The sequence below is a fragment of the Parasteatoda tepidariorum genome, chromosome 2 (assembly GCF_982258835.1).
Source record: "Parasteatoda tepidariorum strain Cologne lab strain chromosome 2, Ptep-v5.0, whole genome shotgun sequence".
NCBI lineage: Eukaryota > Metazoa > Arthropoda > Arachnida > Araneae > Theridiidae > Parasteatoda > Parasteatoda tepidariorum.
In genome coordinates, this window is record NC_141756.1 from 65,652,903 (window position 1) to 65,672,310 (window position 19,408).

The 19,408-nt window shown below is 31.2% G+C and overlaps 1 protein-coding gene across 1 annotated transcript in view; it reads left to right on the plus strand.

The window, feature by feature from the left end:
• Positions 1-224: 224 nt before the first annotated feature.
• Positions 225-19,408, plus strand: part of Dhc93AB (Dynein heavy chain at 93AB) — a 115,076-nt gene continuing 95,892 nt past the window's right edge. The window contains exons 1-8 of the mRNA XM_087156600.1: positions 225-376; positions 4,398-4,831; positions 6,926-7,113; positions 9,006-9,210; positions 10,870-10,969; positions 11,407-11,630; positions 12,769-12,945; positions 14,994-15,161. Coding sequence (XP_087012726.1) covers positions 4,442-4,831; positions 6,926-7,113; positions 9,006-9,210; positions 10,870-10,969; positions 11,407-11,630; positions 12,769-12,945; positions 14,994-15,161 — 1,452 coding nt within the window. The 5' untranslated portion in view covers positions 225-376; positions 4,398-4,441. The remainder of the gene's footprint in view (positions 377-4,397; positions 4,832-6,925; positions 7,114-9,005; positions 9,211-10,869; positions 10,970-11,406; positions 11,631-12,768; positions 12,946-14,993; positions 15,162-19,408) is intronic.

Consider the following 19,408-nt stretch of genomic DNA (forward strand, 5'->3'; position numbering starts at 1 on the left):
CTTACTAGACATTCCAAAACGAAAATAGGTTTTTCTTGACATTGAAATGAAAAATCTTAAATGTCCTTCATGCAATCTCAGTTTCCGTGGTTGGTTGCTATAGTTACAGAAATGTATTTTGTTCGCTATCTAACAATGTTTTTTGACTAGTGATGTTGATGAACATTCTTACATCCAACTTTTGCAAAGTCTATAGTGTTGCTAAGAGACAGAAAGTATCAAACAGTACATTACTTACGACGAGATCTAGTTGTCACATATATTTCAGTTCTAAAGATAAAGTTTCTCACTATTATTCAACGGATTATAGAAAAATAGTGTGCATTTAAAAGTAATCTGGTAGAAAAAATATGCGGCGTATTGATAAAAAATAAAGGTAAGATTGTTTATTCTGGTTGTCTGTTCTCTGCCTTAATAAGTATTTTTATTTTAAAAAATATTTAAAATGTAATTAAAGAATATTAAAAATGTAATTAAATGTTATTAAAAATGTAATTAAATAAAATTATATAGAATAAAAAGAAGAATTATTATTTAATTTTAATTTTATTTTTGTCAAAACTAAAAAGAAAAATGGTCATTGCATCGAAATAGTCGATAATATAGCAATAATATAGGCTAAATTAATAAGAAAGCGATGAGTCGCACGTGTTTCGTTTTATGTCTGACAGAAATAAAATATATTTTCTACCTTTTAATATACAAGAAAACTAAAAAGGGATCAACTATTTTTGTATTATTATTATTTCCTTCAATCTAATTTCGTGTTCGTTAGTTGTTTATGAAAGTGATCAAAATTTTTGTTGGCAGTAAAATTGCGATAAATTTTGTTTGCAACGTTTAGAAAAAAATCCTAACTTTATGTTGTCATAAGGTACGGAACATCAATTTAAATTTCAGTACGCTAGCTGTTCGAAAAGTGATCGAAATTCGATTGGAAACAATCGACTGACGAGAAGTTTCTTGATGCGATAAATTTTGTTGGTGATCCAGCTCAAAGCTCTAGTTAAACTCAGTACACGAGCTAGTTGGAATTTTGATAACCGATGAATTCCTCTTGGCAAAATAATGCAATAAATCATCTCTGTAGCATTTCGGAAACTATTTAATCTTGCTTTATTATCAGGCTTGATCTCTTGTAGAAAATTGAGTACTTTAGATTGTAGGGAAAGGATTGAAATTTCACTTCCAAGATTCCATTCTCACAGACGCAAAAGTAAGTTAATAAAAACGTAGTAATTATGTAAATTGTCAATTTGGTCAAACTGAAATGCTTTTTTAAATTAAAACATCAAAATAATACTAGAAACTTATAATTATTACTCATTAAATATAGTATATAAATTGATTTGAAAATGTTAAAGATTTATAATGATTCATTCAAAAATATCTATCAGATAGTTTGTAAGAGATGTATGAAAAATTAAATTTTTCATTGCTTTAAATCCAGCAATTGATTAAATTGAAACTGCAAACGATTATGTTTTTTTTTCCAAAATTTTTAAAAAATGCATCAGTGATGTTTGCTAACCTATAGCTCTTATTAAACAAAAACGAGTTTTTATTCGAATGGGAAACCTGCAAGTGGCGTAGTGTTGGTATCTCCATCCCGATTGGCTGTTGAAACGTGACATTTGTTTACGTTTGCAACTGTTCTTTCCATTTTATTCTGAGTAAGCCAAGTCCGTCAAGTATCAATTCTCTTAAGTGACAGATTCTAAATTCTTTCACAAGGTTCTTTCTCAAATACTGCAATTCTTTCACTATATATGTTTACACAGAGACTTAACACAAAGTCAAACACGAAGCCATGTGGAACATAAACTAACTATGCATCGAAGTTGCCTGGTTTACAAAATAAAAATTATCACTGTTGCACTAAAATACATAAACAAATAATAAATCCAAGTTAAGCAAAAGAAGTAGACGAGTATTAATTATCTTTCAACTAATTCGATGTGTGATACGACTATGTATTTAATTAACTTATCATCAATTAACATTCTATCTTATGTAGGGAAACTTAGCTCAACTTTAATACGCCATTTTTCTGATAAAGATTAGCTGGCGTTGACGTCATAGGTCACATGTGTAGGTATTGGAGGTCTGCTTCTACTTGAAGTGAAGTACCCAATTGTCAGATGAATTCATTGAGTAATATGATGAATGTGATAGCATAAACGAGCTACGTCCCTAAATTAGCATTTCTGAAATTATTTGAAACCATGTGTTTATTTTGTTTAAAGTTATGCTTTTAAAATGTTTTTCTATAAAGCTAAATAAATATTAATTCGAGTAAGAGAAACGTAAGAAATCACGCTATTTTTATTGTCTCCAATGATGGTAAATATGTTTTGGTAATAGGTACTAAGTGAAATAAAAACATTAGCTGTGTACTAAAAAGAAAAAATTAATAGAGAATAGCTCTAATTCGTTTAGGAAAAAAGTTAAAAATCACCATATTATTATTAATGTAAATTAATTTTGGTAATAGACATCACAGGTTTTATGCTGGTAATGCAATTTTAGTCGGTATCAAATATGCTATTATAGTGACAAAGCACTATATTAGTGTATTTGATAAGTATTACAACTGAACCAAATACTATGCAGTTTCAATATTGATACAGTGAAATGAGATTTCTTTCGGTCCTTAAAAAGGAATGGCCAGAGAAAATTGCTCGACCGAGAAAATTTTTGTCTACCATTAGTTGAGCTGGAGCAACATCATCAAGCCAAATGATACTGACTATAGTTAATATTAATTTTTTCGTGCGAAGAACTTCTCTAAAAGGGTTATGCTTAATCTAATAACTAAAGCTATCGGCAAGGGCAGTAAATAAAAAATAAAGTTGGAAATATATTAGCTTTATTAATTGTGCTGGTATATGTCTTGAAATTTTGTGGATTATTTCGTGGTGTTATTCAGTACTGATTTAATGTTTACCGTTTTCCCAGATTTAATGTTATATTCAATGTTATCATTACTCATTTGATGTTATATTTAAGGTTACCGTTACTGATTTAATGTTGTGTTTGAAGTTTATCTGTACGAAAGACGGATATTCAGCTAAAGAATGATAACACTGAAAAATAAAAAAAACGATCTAAATTAAAATAAGAAAGAAAAGACTCAAGTTAAAAAAAAAGTTATGCAGCTCATCTTTGACACTTGTAAATTGTTATAAACTTCCTGATTTAGTGTTGTCAGCTCTTAAAACAATACTAGAATGTTGTCTTCACAATCACGCATAGTATGTGTATTGGGCAAAGTAGTTGTTTTTATGTCCTTGCGCCATTAAAAGTAATATTCAATTTAATTTACAGTATCATACTAAATTTTAATGAAAAAATGTCTTATTTGTCGACTTCTAATACAAATGCGAGATTTTTTGCAGCATTGCTACGTGTGTCAAATAATTTGGTGCACTGCTATAGTTCGTTGAAATTGACAAGAAGTTCCTATTTTTAGAAGTTTTTTAGGAAGAATTTTGAGCACTCCACTAATGATAAGTTTTAACAAAAAAAATTTTTTTTAAAAATTTTGTCTGTGGTCAAAGTTTATAAATAATCGAAATTTTACGAACCATAAAACGTGATACCGGGTTTACCTTTATTAGTACACTGTAAAAAAAATTTTAATTTACGGAAAAAAACTATCAGCTGATAACTATCAGTGTCAGTCTAAGACCATTTATTTCACAGGAAATTCTGTTATTAAAAAGCGGTCACTTGTTTTGTATATCGATATGCAATTATTTTAGCAGAGAAACTTTGCTATTTTATCAAATAAACTGTGCTATTTTAACAAAAAAAAAAAAAAAAAACACCCCCACACACACACTATAAAATAAGAATATTAGCATAATGGTCGATGAGACTCGCTTGCAAAATTTATATGACCAGTCAACACTGGGATTCAAACCTGGTTTGCTTCATTTGGAGGCGATTGCTTGGTTTTTTGAGCTACTAAAGATCTAGTTACCATTTTGAAGAAAAATCTTAATTTATGCTTACCTTAAATTTTATTTAAATGTAAAAACATTTAAAACTATAGTGCACCACCCTTATAAAATTGTCTGACAACATTACTTACCAAAAATTATATCTAAAGTAACATAAATAAGAGAGCATAATTTTGAGAATAAAGTCGATTCGCAGTTTTATTTATACGATGTTCAAAACTATGAAATACTTTGGGTGAAATACAGAGAAAAACTGTTTTATCAATAAAACAGAGTTAAACCCTCAAATATACAGAGAAAATCAGTAAAAAAAACGGGAATTTTTTTACACTTTGTGGATAACGGTTAAAAACAGAAAAAAATCTTAACTTTTTCAAAAAAATTTTCTTTTGTGATAATTATTTTTTTTCGTTGTTTTTCTTTCTCTTACAGTTGATTTTAACAGTATAGTTACATTTAGTACCTATTTCTGGAGCATGTCAACAGATGAGGCTGCTGCAAATGCTGCATCAGCGAAAGATTTCCGATTGGATTATTTGGGAGGCCTTACACAATTGACTCTTCGAGTATCAGAAGAAAAATGGATGAAAATGCTTCAGGTAGAAGAAAACAAAATACAGTTAACGACGCATTTTCTTGACAATGCAGACAGTGAATGCATTTTCGTTGCTGAGACCAGCAGTGGCGTGTTATCTCTTTATGAATCTTCCAGCGATCTTCCATTCGTGGCTGGCAAACAGCAGAAAGCTGTGTACTTTCTGAAATCACCCGGAACAATAGCTACGGAAGAAAATATTAAAGAGATAATTACGTGTGGGGACTTATCTTCCTCAACAGTTGAACAGTTACAAGCTTTTCTGGATTACGTAAGTAATGCTTCTGAAGCTAGAGTCATTTGTTTTATATTAGTAATTTCTCTGTTATTCATTAACTGATAAATGCACCAGATTAAAAAAGTGGTCGATAGTCGCTTGGTACAAGAGTCTAAGAAAAACACTCATTACCTGTAGATTAATACACATGTTGATTGATGCTTGTAATAGACCTTGTTAGCTTTTACAGCAATCGTATTCTTTTATTTCCACTGGCATACACAGACAGACGATAAACAAAACATTAATAACAAGAAAAAGTCGTTTGGTTGCCTAGCAACCAGCCAGAGTTGCAGTTATTATTTTTACAAGAGTTGGCAGACGATTTAAAACAATTATTTAAACTAATTCTCCATTGATGTCGGAACAAACCTAACTGTTACAAGCCACAGTCAACATACCGTCGTATAAGTTTCAACCATAATATAAGTTTCCAATTGGGTATACTATAGCCTACGTCGCAGATCGTGTTATTCCTACTAAATTTAACTAGTAAACAGCATTTTCTGCGAACCTGATTTCTAGCAACAAGTAAAAGCATCAAACGAAGTGTCTTGTTATAAGTCGCTACTCGCCAGGTTGGAATTGTATTAGTCTAGTTCCTTTGGAAATAATTTATATTGTTGTTTTACCGAAGTTTATGAATTTAGTAAGCATATTTAAAACTCAGTTTATTAATTAAACTAAAAGGTAAATGTTATTCCTAGTAAGTGGAAGTAGTTGTGCTTTTTTCATATTATACCCAATTGAATTGAAAATTATTTTATTGGTACAAACAGATTTTTGGTTTAAATTTATATTGCTGTCAAATTAGTGACAAGTTTTCGAGCCTTCTTGTTCTAGAATCATACTTTGAAATACAGATTAGTTAATTTCTTTCAAGAAGCATTCCACGAGTATGTGCTTTTCTGACCCTTGAACTTCAACCTAAAGTCATATCGTAATTTGAGTTGGATTAAGTTTTGATGACAATTGTTTCTTTAACCCTCTTGCTGTTTATTCCGCGATTCCAAGGTAGAAGTAGCAAAATTTCCGAAACCCGTGATTTCCGCGGAGGTGAACGTTTGCCGTCTGTTCGACTATGCAACCCATTCTTTTCCCATTCATGGTTTCTTTTCGTTTTTTTTTATGACGTTTAGTTGGTGAATCAAATTTGGATTGATAGAGGGCATTAGTTGTCCATATTTCTGCAAAATAAGCAAGGATGTTTTGCAGAATTTTGCCCGCTTTTTTCAAAATGTACTCTTTGTTGCTCAAAAAATGAATTAATTAATACATAAATGAAATAAAAATAAAAAATTGGCAAAGAAAACATCGCAAAGATAGGCGAATTCGGTACAAACATTGCGAGGTAAGATTTTGCCTCAAACCATGTTTGGAAATTTATCATGCTAAACTTTATTTTTAATAAATGTTTTGTAAGTATTTTGCATATTTCCATGTGTGTATGCGTTTTAATATCGTATTTCATTAAACAAATGATATTTTAGCTGAAACTAATTTTAAAAATTTTGAATTTATATGATTCTTTTTCAATTGCAATTTTCCGACAACCTTTTTTTAATTTATCCCTATATTGAAAAAAAAAACTCTTTTACAAAAAATGTTTGTATATTTCAACTCTAAAATGTGTGCAGATTTGAACTATGTGATAAAAAAAATATGCAAATTTTGAACCAATTTTGATTTAAAAAAAGTCACACAGCGAGAGTGTTAAACCATGTTTTTATAAATTTAATAATACAAAATGAACGGGAAGGTATAAGCAAGAAAAAAAATGAAGTTTAAAGTCCTAATCTCTAAAAGAATAGGGAAATTTATGCTAGGGATATAACGGTACTTATGCTTTGTTCACCGAAAAGTGATGTAAAATAGTAATAACCAAAACACATAGAAATAATTATTACTCACACAGATTACTTAATTAATAATGTGTCACATTTTTTACCCGAGCAATGCTGTGCTCAAAACCTAACTATTAAGTTCATCATTTTTGGTAAACTTAAATTTTTAGTTTTCATTGAGTTTTCTGTCCATTTTCTTTTTGTTCTTTCGTAAAATTTTCTTTTTTTTCCTTCCTCACTACAGGCTGTCGTACCAATCCTTTGCAACCCATCTTGTCACGAAGGCTGGTCAAGAGAATTAGCGGGTGATTTATTGAATAGCGTTCGAAGCTTCCGAAGTCTTGTGGCACGTGGAGTTGCTGAAAGCAAAGGCCATGTTATCATATCTGTACCACCCATCCAACCTTTTGAATCTCACATATATGCATCAGGGTACACATTTTCCTTTTATTTAGTTTTAAAAATAATATAAGATGGTACTTTAATCTGCAAATAGAGTCTAGTCAAGCATTAACTTTAAAAAAGAAAAAAAAACTGAATCTTTTAAATGCTATTGTATGGTCTTTTACAGTGCTAAATTATACGACCTTGTGGAATTACAATAGCTTACTTCTTAATATTGAAGATACGACTTGAACTTAAAGATTGCACTTCCACTTGAATTGAAAGATGGCTCAATTAATTAAGGTTGCATCTTATCATCGTTACTGAGCATCTCATTAAAATTGGTATTATGGTTTCTGATCTCCTCATTAAGGTTGCAGTGTATTATGGTTTACTGATCTCCAAATTAAACCTTACAGCTTATTATGGTTACTGATCACCTCATGAAGAATTGAGAGAATTTATGGTTTAACATTGAGCCAATTTTAGTAAGAGACTTTATTAGTTTTATTTATAGGTTATATACTTTATAGGTTATAACTAAAATTCATTCTAAATGCAATTATATTGAATATATTAAATTTTCAATATACTGGATTTTTTCATTAAATATCGTAAATTATTGAATAAAAAATATCTCTTCGACTATTCTAGGCTGATTTGGTGCTATGATTAAAAAATAAGTTAACTCAATTGACTTTTCAAGTTATTAAACAAAAATATTTAAGTTACTATGATAATTTCTTTTTTTTTTAAATTAAGAAACAACTAAAATTTTAGGATAAATATATTCATTAATTATAATTTTTAAATGTATTATTAGGCTTTTTAATTATGAATATCTACAAATATTATTGATTGAATTTCACCTATTTTCATAGCTCTGGTTTACATTTCTAGTAATATAAAACACAGTCTTGAACATTTTCATAGTGCTACTTAAGTATACTTTTGCATAGCATAAGCTAAATGAAACAAAAATTAGGATATTCTAAACAAATATCTCCTTAATCAGCATTATTGAAATCCTTCTTAACTACATTAGTCAGAAAATAGTACTAATTTATTTACGTAGCACTAGAACTCCCCAATGGGTTGTCGGCGACAGTTTGGCAATGATCCGAAGACATGCCATCACAATTTTGAGCCTCGGAAAAGGGGATGGCTCCCCTGCTTAGGTAGACCGATGACCTGAACACGAAGTCGAGCACTTCAACAAGCAGTTTAACGAGGACCGATACCGCCTACTCTCATTACTTTCACTAGCTGGATGCAAGTGATCACCCAACCGCTCACTGACTGCTGCCAGTGATGCTTGACTTCGCTGATATACTTGGAACCGTGTCTTTCGATTAGTCCATCGTGTGACATTCATAGGATAAAAAGTCTTAAAAAAATATTTTTACTCACTATTAAAAAAAAATAATTGCTTGCCGAAAAGTTCAAAATTTTTTTAAGGTTTGAAAATTTCTTACAAATTTCAAAATGTTGATAAAAAGCATACTAACTATGGAAAATTAGATTTTTTAAAGCAAGAAACTTAAGTATATCATTAAATATTTAGTGGTTTTTCTTTTAAAAAAAGGAAGAAAAAGCGTAGCATAATGCTTTGTATTTTAAAATGTATGGCATGCATAACATATAGTACTGCTTTGAGGAGCACTCCTCCATACTGAAAGTCTCGGGCTGTCTGCTGCTATGGTAACAAGCGAGAGCACGCTTCTAATGGGGGTGAAATGGAGGAAAGAAGGCATCGATTGGTTTACTCACGACGGCCTACTCTAAGATAAAGACAAAACTATGCTCCCTACACCCCTATTTGAAGGGACCTTTCATTGTAACCATAGTACCCGCCAAGACGCGAGACGGGTGTCTGGAGGAGTTCTCCTGAAAGCCGCACTGTACATGATGCCTTTTTCGTATGTTTTTCTTGCTTCCAGGAGTCACTCATCTTCAGACGAAGCAAAAGAGACTTGGATGCGAGAAACAGTCTCCATTCTGGAAGGTAGTGTTCGCCATTGGACAGAACAGATTCAAGAAGTCTTAGATAGAGGTCTCAACAAAAGTAATCGCTACCCATTACCCTCAGATTACTACAAATTTTATTGCAGGAGAGGAAAATCTCTTCGTTTCATCCAACAACAGGTAAATTCATTAAGCTGTTACTGTCTCATTCTAACCATCTTCGCGTCATTTTAAGAAAACACATCGGTCAAAAAAGTGCCGAGACTAATTCCTAAAAAATCATTTTATTGAATAATTTGACAGCATAGTCTTTTTTAAGAACATGTGAGCCATGCATTCAGAAACTTCTCAAGGATTTGAATACTTTTCTTATGAAAAAGAAACAAAAATGACCAGCAAAAATTTATAAATAAATACACATTTAAATAAATAAATAAAATAAAATTAAATAAATAAATAATACTAATTTCCAATATATATCTTCATCATCTGCATCTTTCCCTAGAATATCATTTGGAGACTGGCGAACGGGTACCATGGGCTGTAACAGAAGAATACGGGGAGTGGGGTAGCAAAATTGGGAACTTAATCCGAGCAACTTTAATTGTTTCCATAACCATTAACTCTTATTGGTCAACACACTGTTGTTTTCTTTCTGTGAGTTAACATTACACTCATTTGCTAATCAGTTTTTTCGACACTAAATGTCCTTGCAATATATTTGTTGTGTGCATTGCCTTTTGATGTCTTTCAGTCGTTAGATATCAACAAATTTACGTGACTAATACAATTTTAAGAATTTTTTATTGTTAACTTAAAATTATTTTCTTAAATTTAATGTGCACAGTTCTTAATTATTTTTTTTCTAGGATTGTAGATATATATTGTTATTCATGAACAAGAAGAAAACTGAAGTTATAAGAATAAATCAAAAGAAAAATGACAAAATTAAAATCGAAAATCACGAAATAGATGACATAGAGTCATTTAGCTATTTAGGTTCTATTGTAGATAAAAAAGGTGGAAGTAGTGAAGATATTAGACAGAGAATAATCAAAGCAAGAACATATTTTAAGGGATTACATAAATTTTGGAGAGAGTCAAATATTGAAATAAAGACAAAAATAGTTGTTTACAAAGCTATTGTTAGAGCAGTACTATTATATGGCGCAGAAACCTGGAAACAGACTAAGATCGAAATACAAAAATTAGAAACCTTTCAAAACAAATGTTTAAGATTTATTTTTAAAATTTTCTGGCCTTACAAAGTATCAAATCAAAATCTATTAAAGAAAGCTAAAATAAAAACAATCGAAGATGAAATTAAAAAACGAAGATGGAGCTGGCTCGGACATATCCTTAGAATGCCCAAAGAAAAAAATTCATCTGTTGCGCTTACATGGGCCCCTAATGGTAAGAGAACAAGAGGAAGACCCAGACTTACCATCCAGCGCATGTTTTTGGGCGAATTAAAAGAATGTGGAATATCTGGCTGGGAGGAAGCAAGATCTATTGCTAAAGACAGGAGGCGTTGGAGGGATATGCTGGAGGCCTTAAGTGCCCAAGGCACGTAGAGGATAAGTAAAGTAAGTAAGATATATATTGTAGATGTATTAATGAAAAAGCGGTGATTTCAAAACACCTTATATGCGCAAACTTCCTTTAAAAAAATACATCATGTAAAATGTTATAGAGCATGGTATTCCTTTTTAAGTATTCCTTACATCTGAGTAAATTGAGTCCTTTAAAATATTTGTCAATTAATTATTCTTCTTTAAAATATTTAAAAATTGTCAAATAACGATCTAACACACTTAGAATAATAAAAATTCCTTTTAGTTGAAGAGTGAATCCCTGGAACTTGTTGGGGGCATCCTTCAAGACAGAAACAGTACCTATGCGGCCCAACTCAATGATCTCATTAAGAAAGTTGAAGATGGTGAGATGTTATGAATAATTTACTTTTTGACTCGATTCTATTTGTGCATGTTTAATGCTCAAAAGTTATAAAACTGTAACTATTGTCGTTTTCCGGCAATTCTAGTGTTTGTTTCTAGTAATCATTTACTTGTTATTTACTTATTTTTATATTTTTAAGAAGAAGCATATATTAATTTTCTTCTTAAGACCGCAAAACTACGCTACAAAAATGAATTAAATACCGTGAAGTTTTGGTGATTACACCAAAAACTTGCATTAAATATGACATCATTGAAATCTTTAAACGACGTAGTATTAAATGTAGTTATCGAAATGTAATTTTCTTTTTCAGTTCTAAGCCAAAAAGTATCTAAATATTTTCTTGAATTGAATTTTTTTAGTGTGTTACTGATTGTTATACAAAAAATGTTAATGTATTTTTTTTTAATAATAAAGAGGTTTGTGAAGCAGGAGATATACAAAAACATCTGTTTCCCCTGCATAGAAGGTGCAAAGATTTGGAAGCCAAAGACTTGCCTCGACTGCGACGCCATCTTGTAGATGGCCTACTTCGAATGATAAAAGATGCTGTTGATAATTGCAATTCTTTGAAAGAATCTCACAACTCTGCTCTTGTTGCTAAACTCTATGACAGTGTATCACATCTTTTGGTTCGAATGGTGAGTGTTATCGAGAAGTATTTAACTTCTTTTCTTATTTTATTATTTGGTCAAGTTTAAAAGTAAGACGAAAAAGATTATTCCTCTCAGCAAACAATGTTCTCCAAAGTTCCATCACACATAGAAGAGGTGATTGACGGGCTTTAACTCGTCGGCAGAAACATGTCTCAAACATGCTCAATCGGATTCAAGATACTTCAGAAGTACGCTGTACGAAATAAGTACGGTGGACCGAATGGCGCTTGCACATGGCACCGAGTCACGCCTGACAAAAGCAACACACGACACGTTGAAAGCAGAGGAGGACGGAAAAGCTCCAAGTGCAAGACCCACAGGGCGGAAGTGGCAACTCCTCCGAAGACACTCTCCATATGAAAGTCCAACGTGAATCAGACAGCAAATTAAACCTGGATTCGTCAGAAAACCTCACGTAAGCCCACTGTGACGATGTCCATATTGCATATTCTCTACTCCTGGCTAATCGCTGGTGACAGTGAGTTAGCGTGAGAGGTACACATTGGACAGGCCTACAAGCATATAGATCAATATTTCTCAAACATCTTTACACTGTTTGTCTTGAAACTGTGGTACCCGTGCTTTGCTCCGTCTTCTCCTTTTAGCAGTTACTGCAAATACCGATCTTCATTCAGCGTTGTAACTCGGGAACGACCTCTACTCTAACGTCTACTGACATTTCCATCATCTTGGAATTATCGCCAAAGCTTAGAGAAGACACTTTGGGCAATTCCAAGTTCCTTGGATACCTCCGTCTGAGTACGCCCACATTCCAGGTGACCGATAATTATGAAATCATCCACATACGTCATCTGTTTCATAACTATTCGGTTATGGTACTAAGCGGCTTACAGAACTCCTATGAACAATTTTACTTCTTTTCTACCATTCTTTAGATAACAATCTCGTCATTGTGACACACTATTGGCATTATCTGTTGGCTTTCTGTAATTTGTAGATGTGTGTGATTATTCTACAGGGGAAATTTTTACTTTAGAGTTCTATTTTAGTGTAATTCTGAAATGCTTCAATTTATGAACTTGAGTGTACTTGAATGATAGATATAGTATACTAGCAACAGAAGTAAATATGCATAACCTTTTATTTATTTTTTTAATTTTAGAGTCAGCAGTTTTTGGACGGAGCAACGATGTTCCGAGGAGAATTAGATGATTCTGAACAACGTTTGGATCTCGTTCTAAATGTTATGGGTTATTTCAGAGCTTCCAGATCATGTGACACTATTCTAGATCGACAGGACAGGCTGGAACTTTTTATTAAGCGATTGCAATCTATTAAGGTTAGTAAATCTTTAAATAGCCTAACGTCAAACCTTTAATGTTTTATATTAAGTTCACATTTTTCAGTTTCATTTCATTAGAGTTCTAAATGAAGAAAATATTTCGAACAAGTGTCAATTGTTTGTTCGAAAAGTTATTCTAGTTTTCCGTAGTACATAAAATAACTTCTAAATGACTTACTTTCTAGCTGTGAATAAATGTAGAGTTGTGCTAACCAAAATCGTACTCATAAAAAACATTAGTAGAAAAAAGCATTGGATTTACAATGAAATGAATAACAGTATTAAGGAATTGATTAAAGCGTGAATTGATTGAAGAATGAATTGAATCACACTATTTCATAAAATAACTTATAATAACTAAAAATTAATAATAAAGAAACTATTCATAGAAAGATTGTAATCATAGAATTAGTAGTTCTTTGAAATTTTAAATAAATGAAGAATTATGCTAAACAAAAATTATACATGACAAACATTAATAGAAAAGGTAATTGAATTTTCAATTCAGATTTGTCTTTTCTTTTGTTTTACTATTTATTATATTTCTTAACCACTCCTTTTAATATATATATATATTTTTAAACACTTTTTCAACTTAATATCTAACCTGTTCAAAAACAAAAAAATATATCTTGATCAACTTTTAACAAGGAAGGTGAAATTAAAAATCTCAAAACTTATTTGATTACCTTATGAAAAGTAAAGGTACCTTTCGTCTCCGTTTAGTTTTCTTGAGCAATCAAACAGGTTTTGGTGTTTTTAATACCGCTTTCTTTCGTAAAACGTTTTTGCCTTTAAAAGCTTAAACAATAATTTGTGTATACAAAGTTTATATTTTTTTTAAAAAGAAAATTCTAAAAATATAAATATAAGGATAAAAAATAACACCCCTTATATTATCACAGTTTAAAAAAATTAAATCCCCACACATGCCAGGACACTGAAGTGTTACCAGATAACATTTTAAACTGTATATTGCAAAGAGGAAAAGCAAATATTAACCTAATATCAAGTTTATGAATGATTGTAATATGCTTGAATGTAATCAAAGTTATTTATTTATTTAATGATAGATTATTATACAACATTTTAATTTATACATATCAGGAACAAAATTTTTTTTTGTTGATTCCTTCTACAGTGGATAAAAAGAATTAATTTAAGCAATTCATTGTCAATCGAACATAAAGGCTTATGTTGAGTTACTTACTATCAACTTAAAATGACTGTCATTTTCCTGAGATTCAAGATTTGGTGAATTTCTATTTTTTTTTTTTTCTCGAGCAAATGTCAATTAACTACACTGCTGTATGCAAGATATTAATAAATGTAATTAAAGAAGTATACAAAAAAAAAGTGCGTGGAGTCCCTCCGCGCGGAAGAAGTTAAACTTCGTAACCTGCGACGTTAATTGTAGAAGAATCAGCAGTCGTAGAAGGATCACTAGTTCTATTCAACGACTCTTTTTCTTGCTCCCTAACCCCTCTGCTGTATCAAAACAAACTAAAAAAATATTTATGGAAAAACAAAAGTTTTATGACTTTTATTATTTTTATGTTAGTGAGAACCAAAACAATATGGAAATGAATGAGGGAAAACTGGATCCTACCACGTGATTTCCCGGCCAATAAAAATGTAGCGTTAAACGTTTAACGCTTCCTTGTTGGAAGTCGCATAAGAAGTATAACTTCAATGAAATTGTTTTCTTATATTGCTTCTTCCCGACAGTTTTACTCAATTTAATGCCCCAATCACTTAAAATTATCAATACAGAATTACATGGATTCTTCTGTATGAAATTTATAAAAATTATTTTTCTAACTTTAAATGTAGCAATTCTTTGATGATAATTCGGTTTTTTCTTGAAAAGAAATATGTTTTTTCTTGACACGATGACAAATTTACATTAAATTGATACGATAACAATGTCTATTGAATATTTTCTTCAGAGTATACTTTTTATTCTGAATTTTTCAGTGAATTTAATTACGTCATAGCATTACCTTAAATATTTCGTTCTATTTACTCTTTAATTTTCCTTTTAGGTAGTTTTTGAGACATCGTCAGCTTTCCTCAGATTAGCTAAGCTTGAAGTGGGTGGGATCCAGGGTCACGTGACCACGAAACAAGTCAAGCAGATTTATGCCGAATTTCAAGAAGAACTCGTGGTTTTCGACAAATGCCCTTACGACATCTTGGAGCCTGATACTCAAGTGAAATTCAAATTACTTTTATCTTTTAAAAATATATTTAAGAAATCAATTGCTACTCGTTATTCCGCTTGACACATTACGGAACAGTGATGTATATGTGAAACCTCCTGTTATGGACACTCCTGCAAAACGGACGCCTCTCAATACGGACATATTTTCAATTCCCCGGGAATCTTCTATAAAAAAAACCATTATGTACAGTCCGCAAAAAAAAAAGATATCACCCTGAATAACTTTCGTTCTAATGATCGGATTTTCACGAACTAAGTGTCAATCTTAATGGTTCCGGGGGGTGACCTCAAATATGCTAATTAATTAGTGCTAACTATTAATTAAGTTACGAAATCAGACACAAAAACGTACTTTCTCTGAATAAACATGTATTTTTTTTTACAAATTTGGAATCCAGACACTTGAAATAAGGGGGGGTAGACAAAATTTTGAAAAAATTGGGTCTTAAATTGGGTCACAATAAAGGTTTATATATTTGGCGATAGTCCAGAAAACCGCCAAAAAATTTCGCCAGCGCAAATTAATATTTTAAGGTAACCCATTGACTAATTCAAAAGAAGAAGACTTAATTTCACCAGGTTGCTAAGCAACCAATTTTTGACTGTAAAAAAAAAATTTAAATAATGCTCTGTGATTGCTCGGAGAGGTTTATTAGAAATATCTCAAAGTTAATAGAAAATATCTCAAAGTTTCTAGGATATAGACAATTTTTAAAGCTAATTTCTGCCCAAAAAGCAAAAATTTTTTTATTTTAATCTCCTTTGAAAAGAAAATTTGAAACGATTTATAAATTATTTATAATTTTCTAAGTTTTTAGAATTTAAATACATGAACTTTTTATCTGATATTATTTAGATTATATTGTTTTTGTTATACTTATTCGAGGATTTCATACTAAAATCAAATTAACATAACTTATTATGGCTATATACAAAATTTTAGGGATAATCATTTTTACAGCTTTAATCGAGTGCTCTAGGCAAGAAAGTTTGAAGAAAAAAAAGTGCTTGAAAAATAAAATGTATATTGTATAGTAATTCTAATGTGCATTCACAAGGTTTTCACGATATTTCTTTTTTCTATAACTCAAGGAATTGCTGAATGTTTAGTGGTATTTTAAAAACATTGAAATATGTTATGTTTAAGAATAAGATACTGAAATAATATGTTGCATATTGTAAGATTCATTGTTTAAAAAATCGCTTCATTCTGCTAGATATTTAGGTTACAAGGCTTTCTTTGGATAAAGATGATTAGCAAATACCATCCTCATCTTTCGATACATTCTGAAACTCACATTCGCAAATTCACCATAAAATGTCGCAGAGCATACTCTTCAGATCCGATTACAGCTACATTTACCTCCAAATACTGCTACTAAGATTATTTTAGTTTTCTTATATATGTTACCGGACAAAGTATAAAACGCCGGTATTGAATAGAATGCGTAGGCATTCTATGCAATGCCGGATGTTTTCAGCAAAGTATGAAATGTGAGAGGTATTACATACTTTCCCTAGGCATTCTATAGAATGACAAATGTTATTTTGGCAAAATATGAAAAAAACATACTGATGAGGTCATTATGTTATATTAATGATGAGCATGTTACTGTGAATGACCGAAATCGGTGGTTGTTGACTTTCAAAGGTGAATGTTGACAATCACATAGTCGCTTTGGTGAATGTCCGAAATATTTATTACATCCGATTTGATATTAATTTATTCGTGGATATAATTACATTTATTCGATATTTTAATACTTACTGACGATAGATTAGAAGAAACATCAGTGTTTGGAGTATCAGGCTAATATATATCGGGCAATGGCACTGAACCTTAAAAAAACATCGGTGTAGGATATACCGAGCAGTGGCACTTGACCTTAAAAAAACTTCAGTGTAGGGTATACCGGGCAGTCGCACTTGACCTTAAAAAAACTTCAGTGTAGGGTATACCGGGCAGGGGCACTTGTCCTTAAAAAAGCATCAGTGTCTGGTATACCAGGCAGTGACACTTGATCTTAAAAAAACATCAGTGTCTGGTATACTAGGTAAATGTATACCGGGCAGTGGCAATTAACTAGAAGTAGTATGACTAGACCTTTGGTAAATGTCCGAAATATATACTAGGTCTAGTTAAGTGCCACAACCCGGTAATACATTTGCCCGGTATACCCTACACTGAAGTTTTTTTTTAAGGTCAAGTGCCATTGCCCGGTATGCATTTGTCCGGTTTACCCTACACTGATGTTTCTTCTAATCTATCGTCAGTGAGTGTTAAAATATTGAATAAATGTAGTTATATCGGCGAATAAATTAATATCAAATCGGATGTAAAAAATATTTCAGACAATCACCAAAGCGACTGTGTAATTGTTGACATTCACCGGTGAAAGTCGACATTCTCCAGATTTCGGTCATTCACAGTAACATGCATTTCTCAAAAATAAAGATGTCATTCTGAAAAAAGAAAAATGAGAGTTCCATTAAAAAACATTTATTCAAAATTTGTAAAGAGAAGTAAAAAGTTGTGCAAGACATAATTTATGCCTGTCTTATTAGGGAAATAAAATTTTCATATAAAAGAAAAGAAAATAACCTAATTGTCATTTTTGAATGACATTTTGACGAATGCATTTTATACTTTACCGGTTTCTCATTTGGCATTCTATAGAATGCCTAGGAAATGTGTGAAATATACACCGAAGAGACATTACATTATAGCCCCCCTGCTAATAACACGTAGGACGACCTTTAGCCCTCAAAACTGCTAGCACCCAACGTGGCATTGATTCCTTAAGGTGCTGATAGAGTCTGAGGTATCTGGTACCAAGCGCTCTTCAACTGGTCCTGCAATTCCCTCACATTGCGAGGGGGTTGCGTGGCAGTATGAATTTGGTTTTCCAAGTAGGACCACAAATGCTCTATTGGATTAAGGTCAGGTGAATTTGGGGGCCAAGATATGACTTGAAAGTCACTGGAATGTTCCTCGAATCAATCCATGACAATACGACCCTTATGACATGGTGCATTATCCTGTTGGTAAACACCATCCCCCGCAGGAAAAACTGTTGCCATGAATGGGTGAACCTGGTCTGTAACTATATTCAAGTAGCTTACAGAAGTCAGGGATTGTTCTATGAGGATTATTTCCTTCTTAACAAAATAAGGCATTTTTCCTGATAACACTTTATACTACAATAATATCTTGGGAATCGTGCTAAAGTAAAAAATTAAACAAAATAGTTTAGTATATTATCCGGAAAAAATCTACATCGAATCATAAAGAAAGAGTGAAAGATATAATGAAATAATAAGTGAATCACACGTGGTCAGAAAATTAAATTTCACAACTAAGATGTTAGGACAACATTTAAGATGCTGAGATATTTTAAGACGCTTAAAAATTTTGGCTACGTATTCGACAGCTTTTTATGTTCAGTATCTTTATACTCTTTGTAGTGAGTTCTAAAACATCAATACTATTTCAGATAATCTATGTTGAAGTCACAAGAAACAAAACAAAAAAAGACAATCAATAATTTATACTCTTTTTTCGAAAAAAATAGTATGCTTAGTAAATAATCAGCTGTTTTGCATTTAATATTAAACAGCGGAAAGTTTTTAATTTCTCAACAAGGTTTTATTAGCTAGCAGGCAATAACTCTTTAAAAAAAAAACTTGACTATAATTTAAAAAAGGAACTTTACTTTAAAGAAAACCTAAATTAAAGTACTAAAAAAAATTTATTAGTATATTAATGATGAAATAATAAACGTAATAGGGTAAAGAGTAAGATTTTTAAAAATGCTAACATTTAATTAAATAGTTGGTAAAATAGTTCTGCGAAACACCTCCGGACAGGTGATTAAAAATTACTTTTAAGATTAAGACGATATATAAGATGTTGAGAAATTTGCAATGATGTGAGAGATGCTTAAAAATGTTGACTATGTATTTTTATTAATATTTATAAAAAATATATTCAAGAAATTGATAAATATTTTATTCCAAATCTATTCATACGTATGTATATTATAGAAATTGTATCAGTTATTGAGAAAAAAAAAACAAAAAAATAAAAAATAATCACATTAAATAAGCAAAATCTGGTGTATAATCATATACTATCACAAGCATGCTTTTATAAAACTTGACATTCGTTGATTAAAATGTTTTATTCAAATTTCTTTACAAAATTTCAAATAGAATTTTAGACGACTAAAAAAGAAA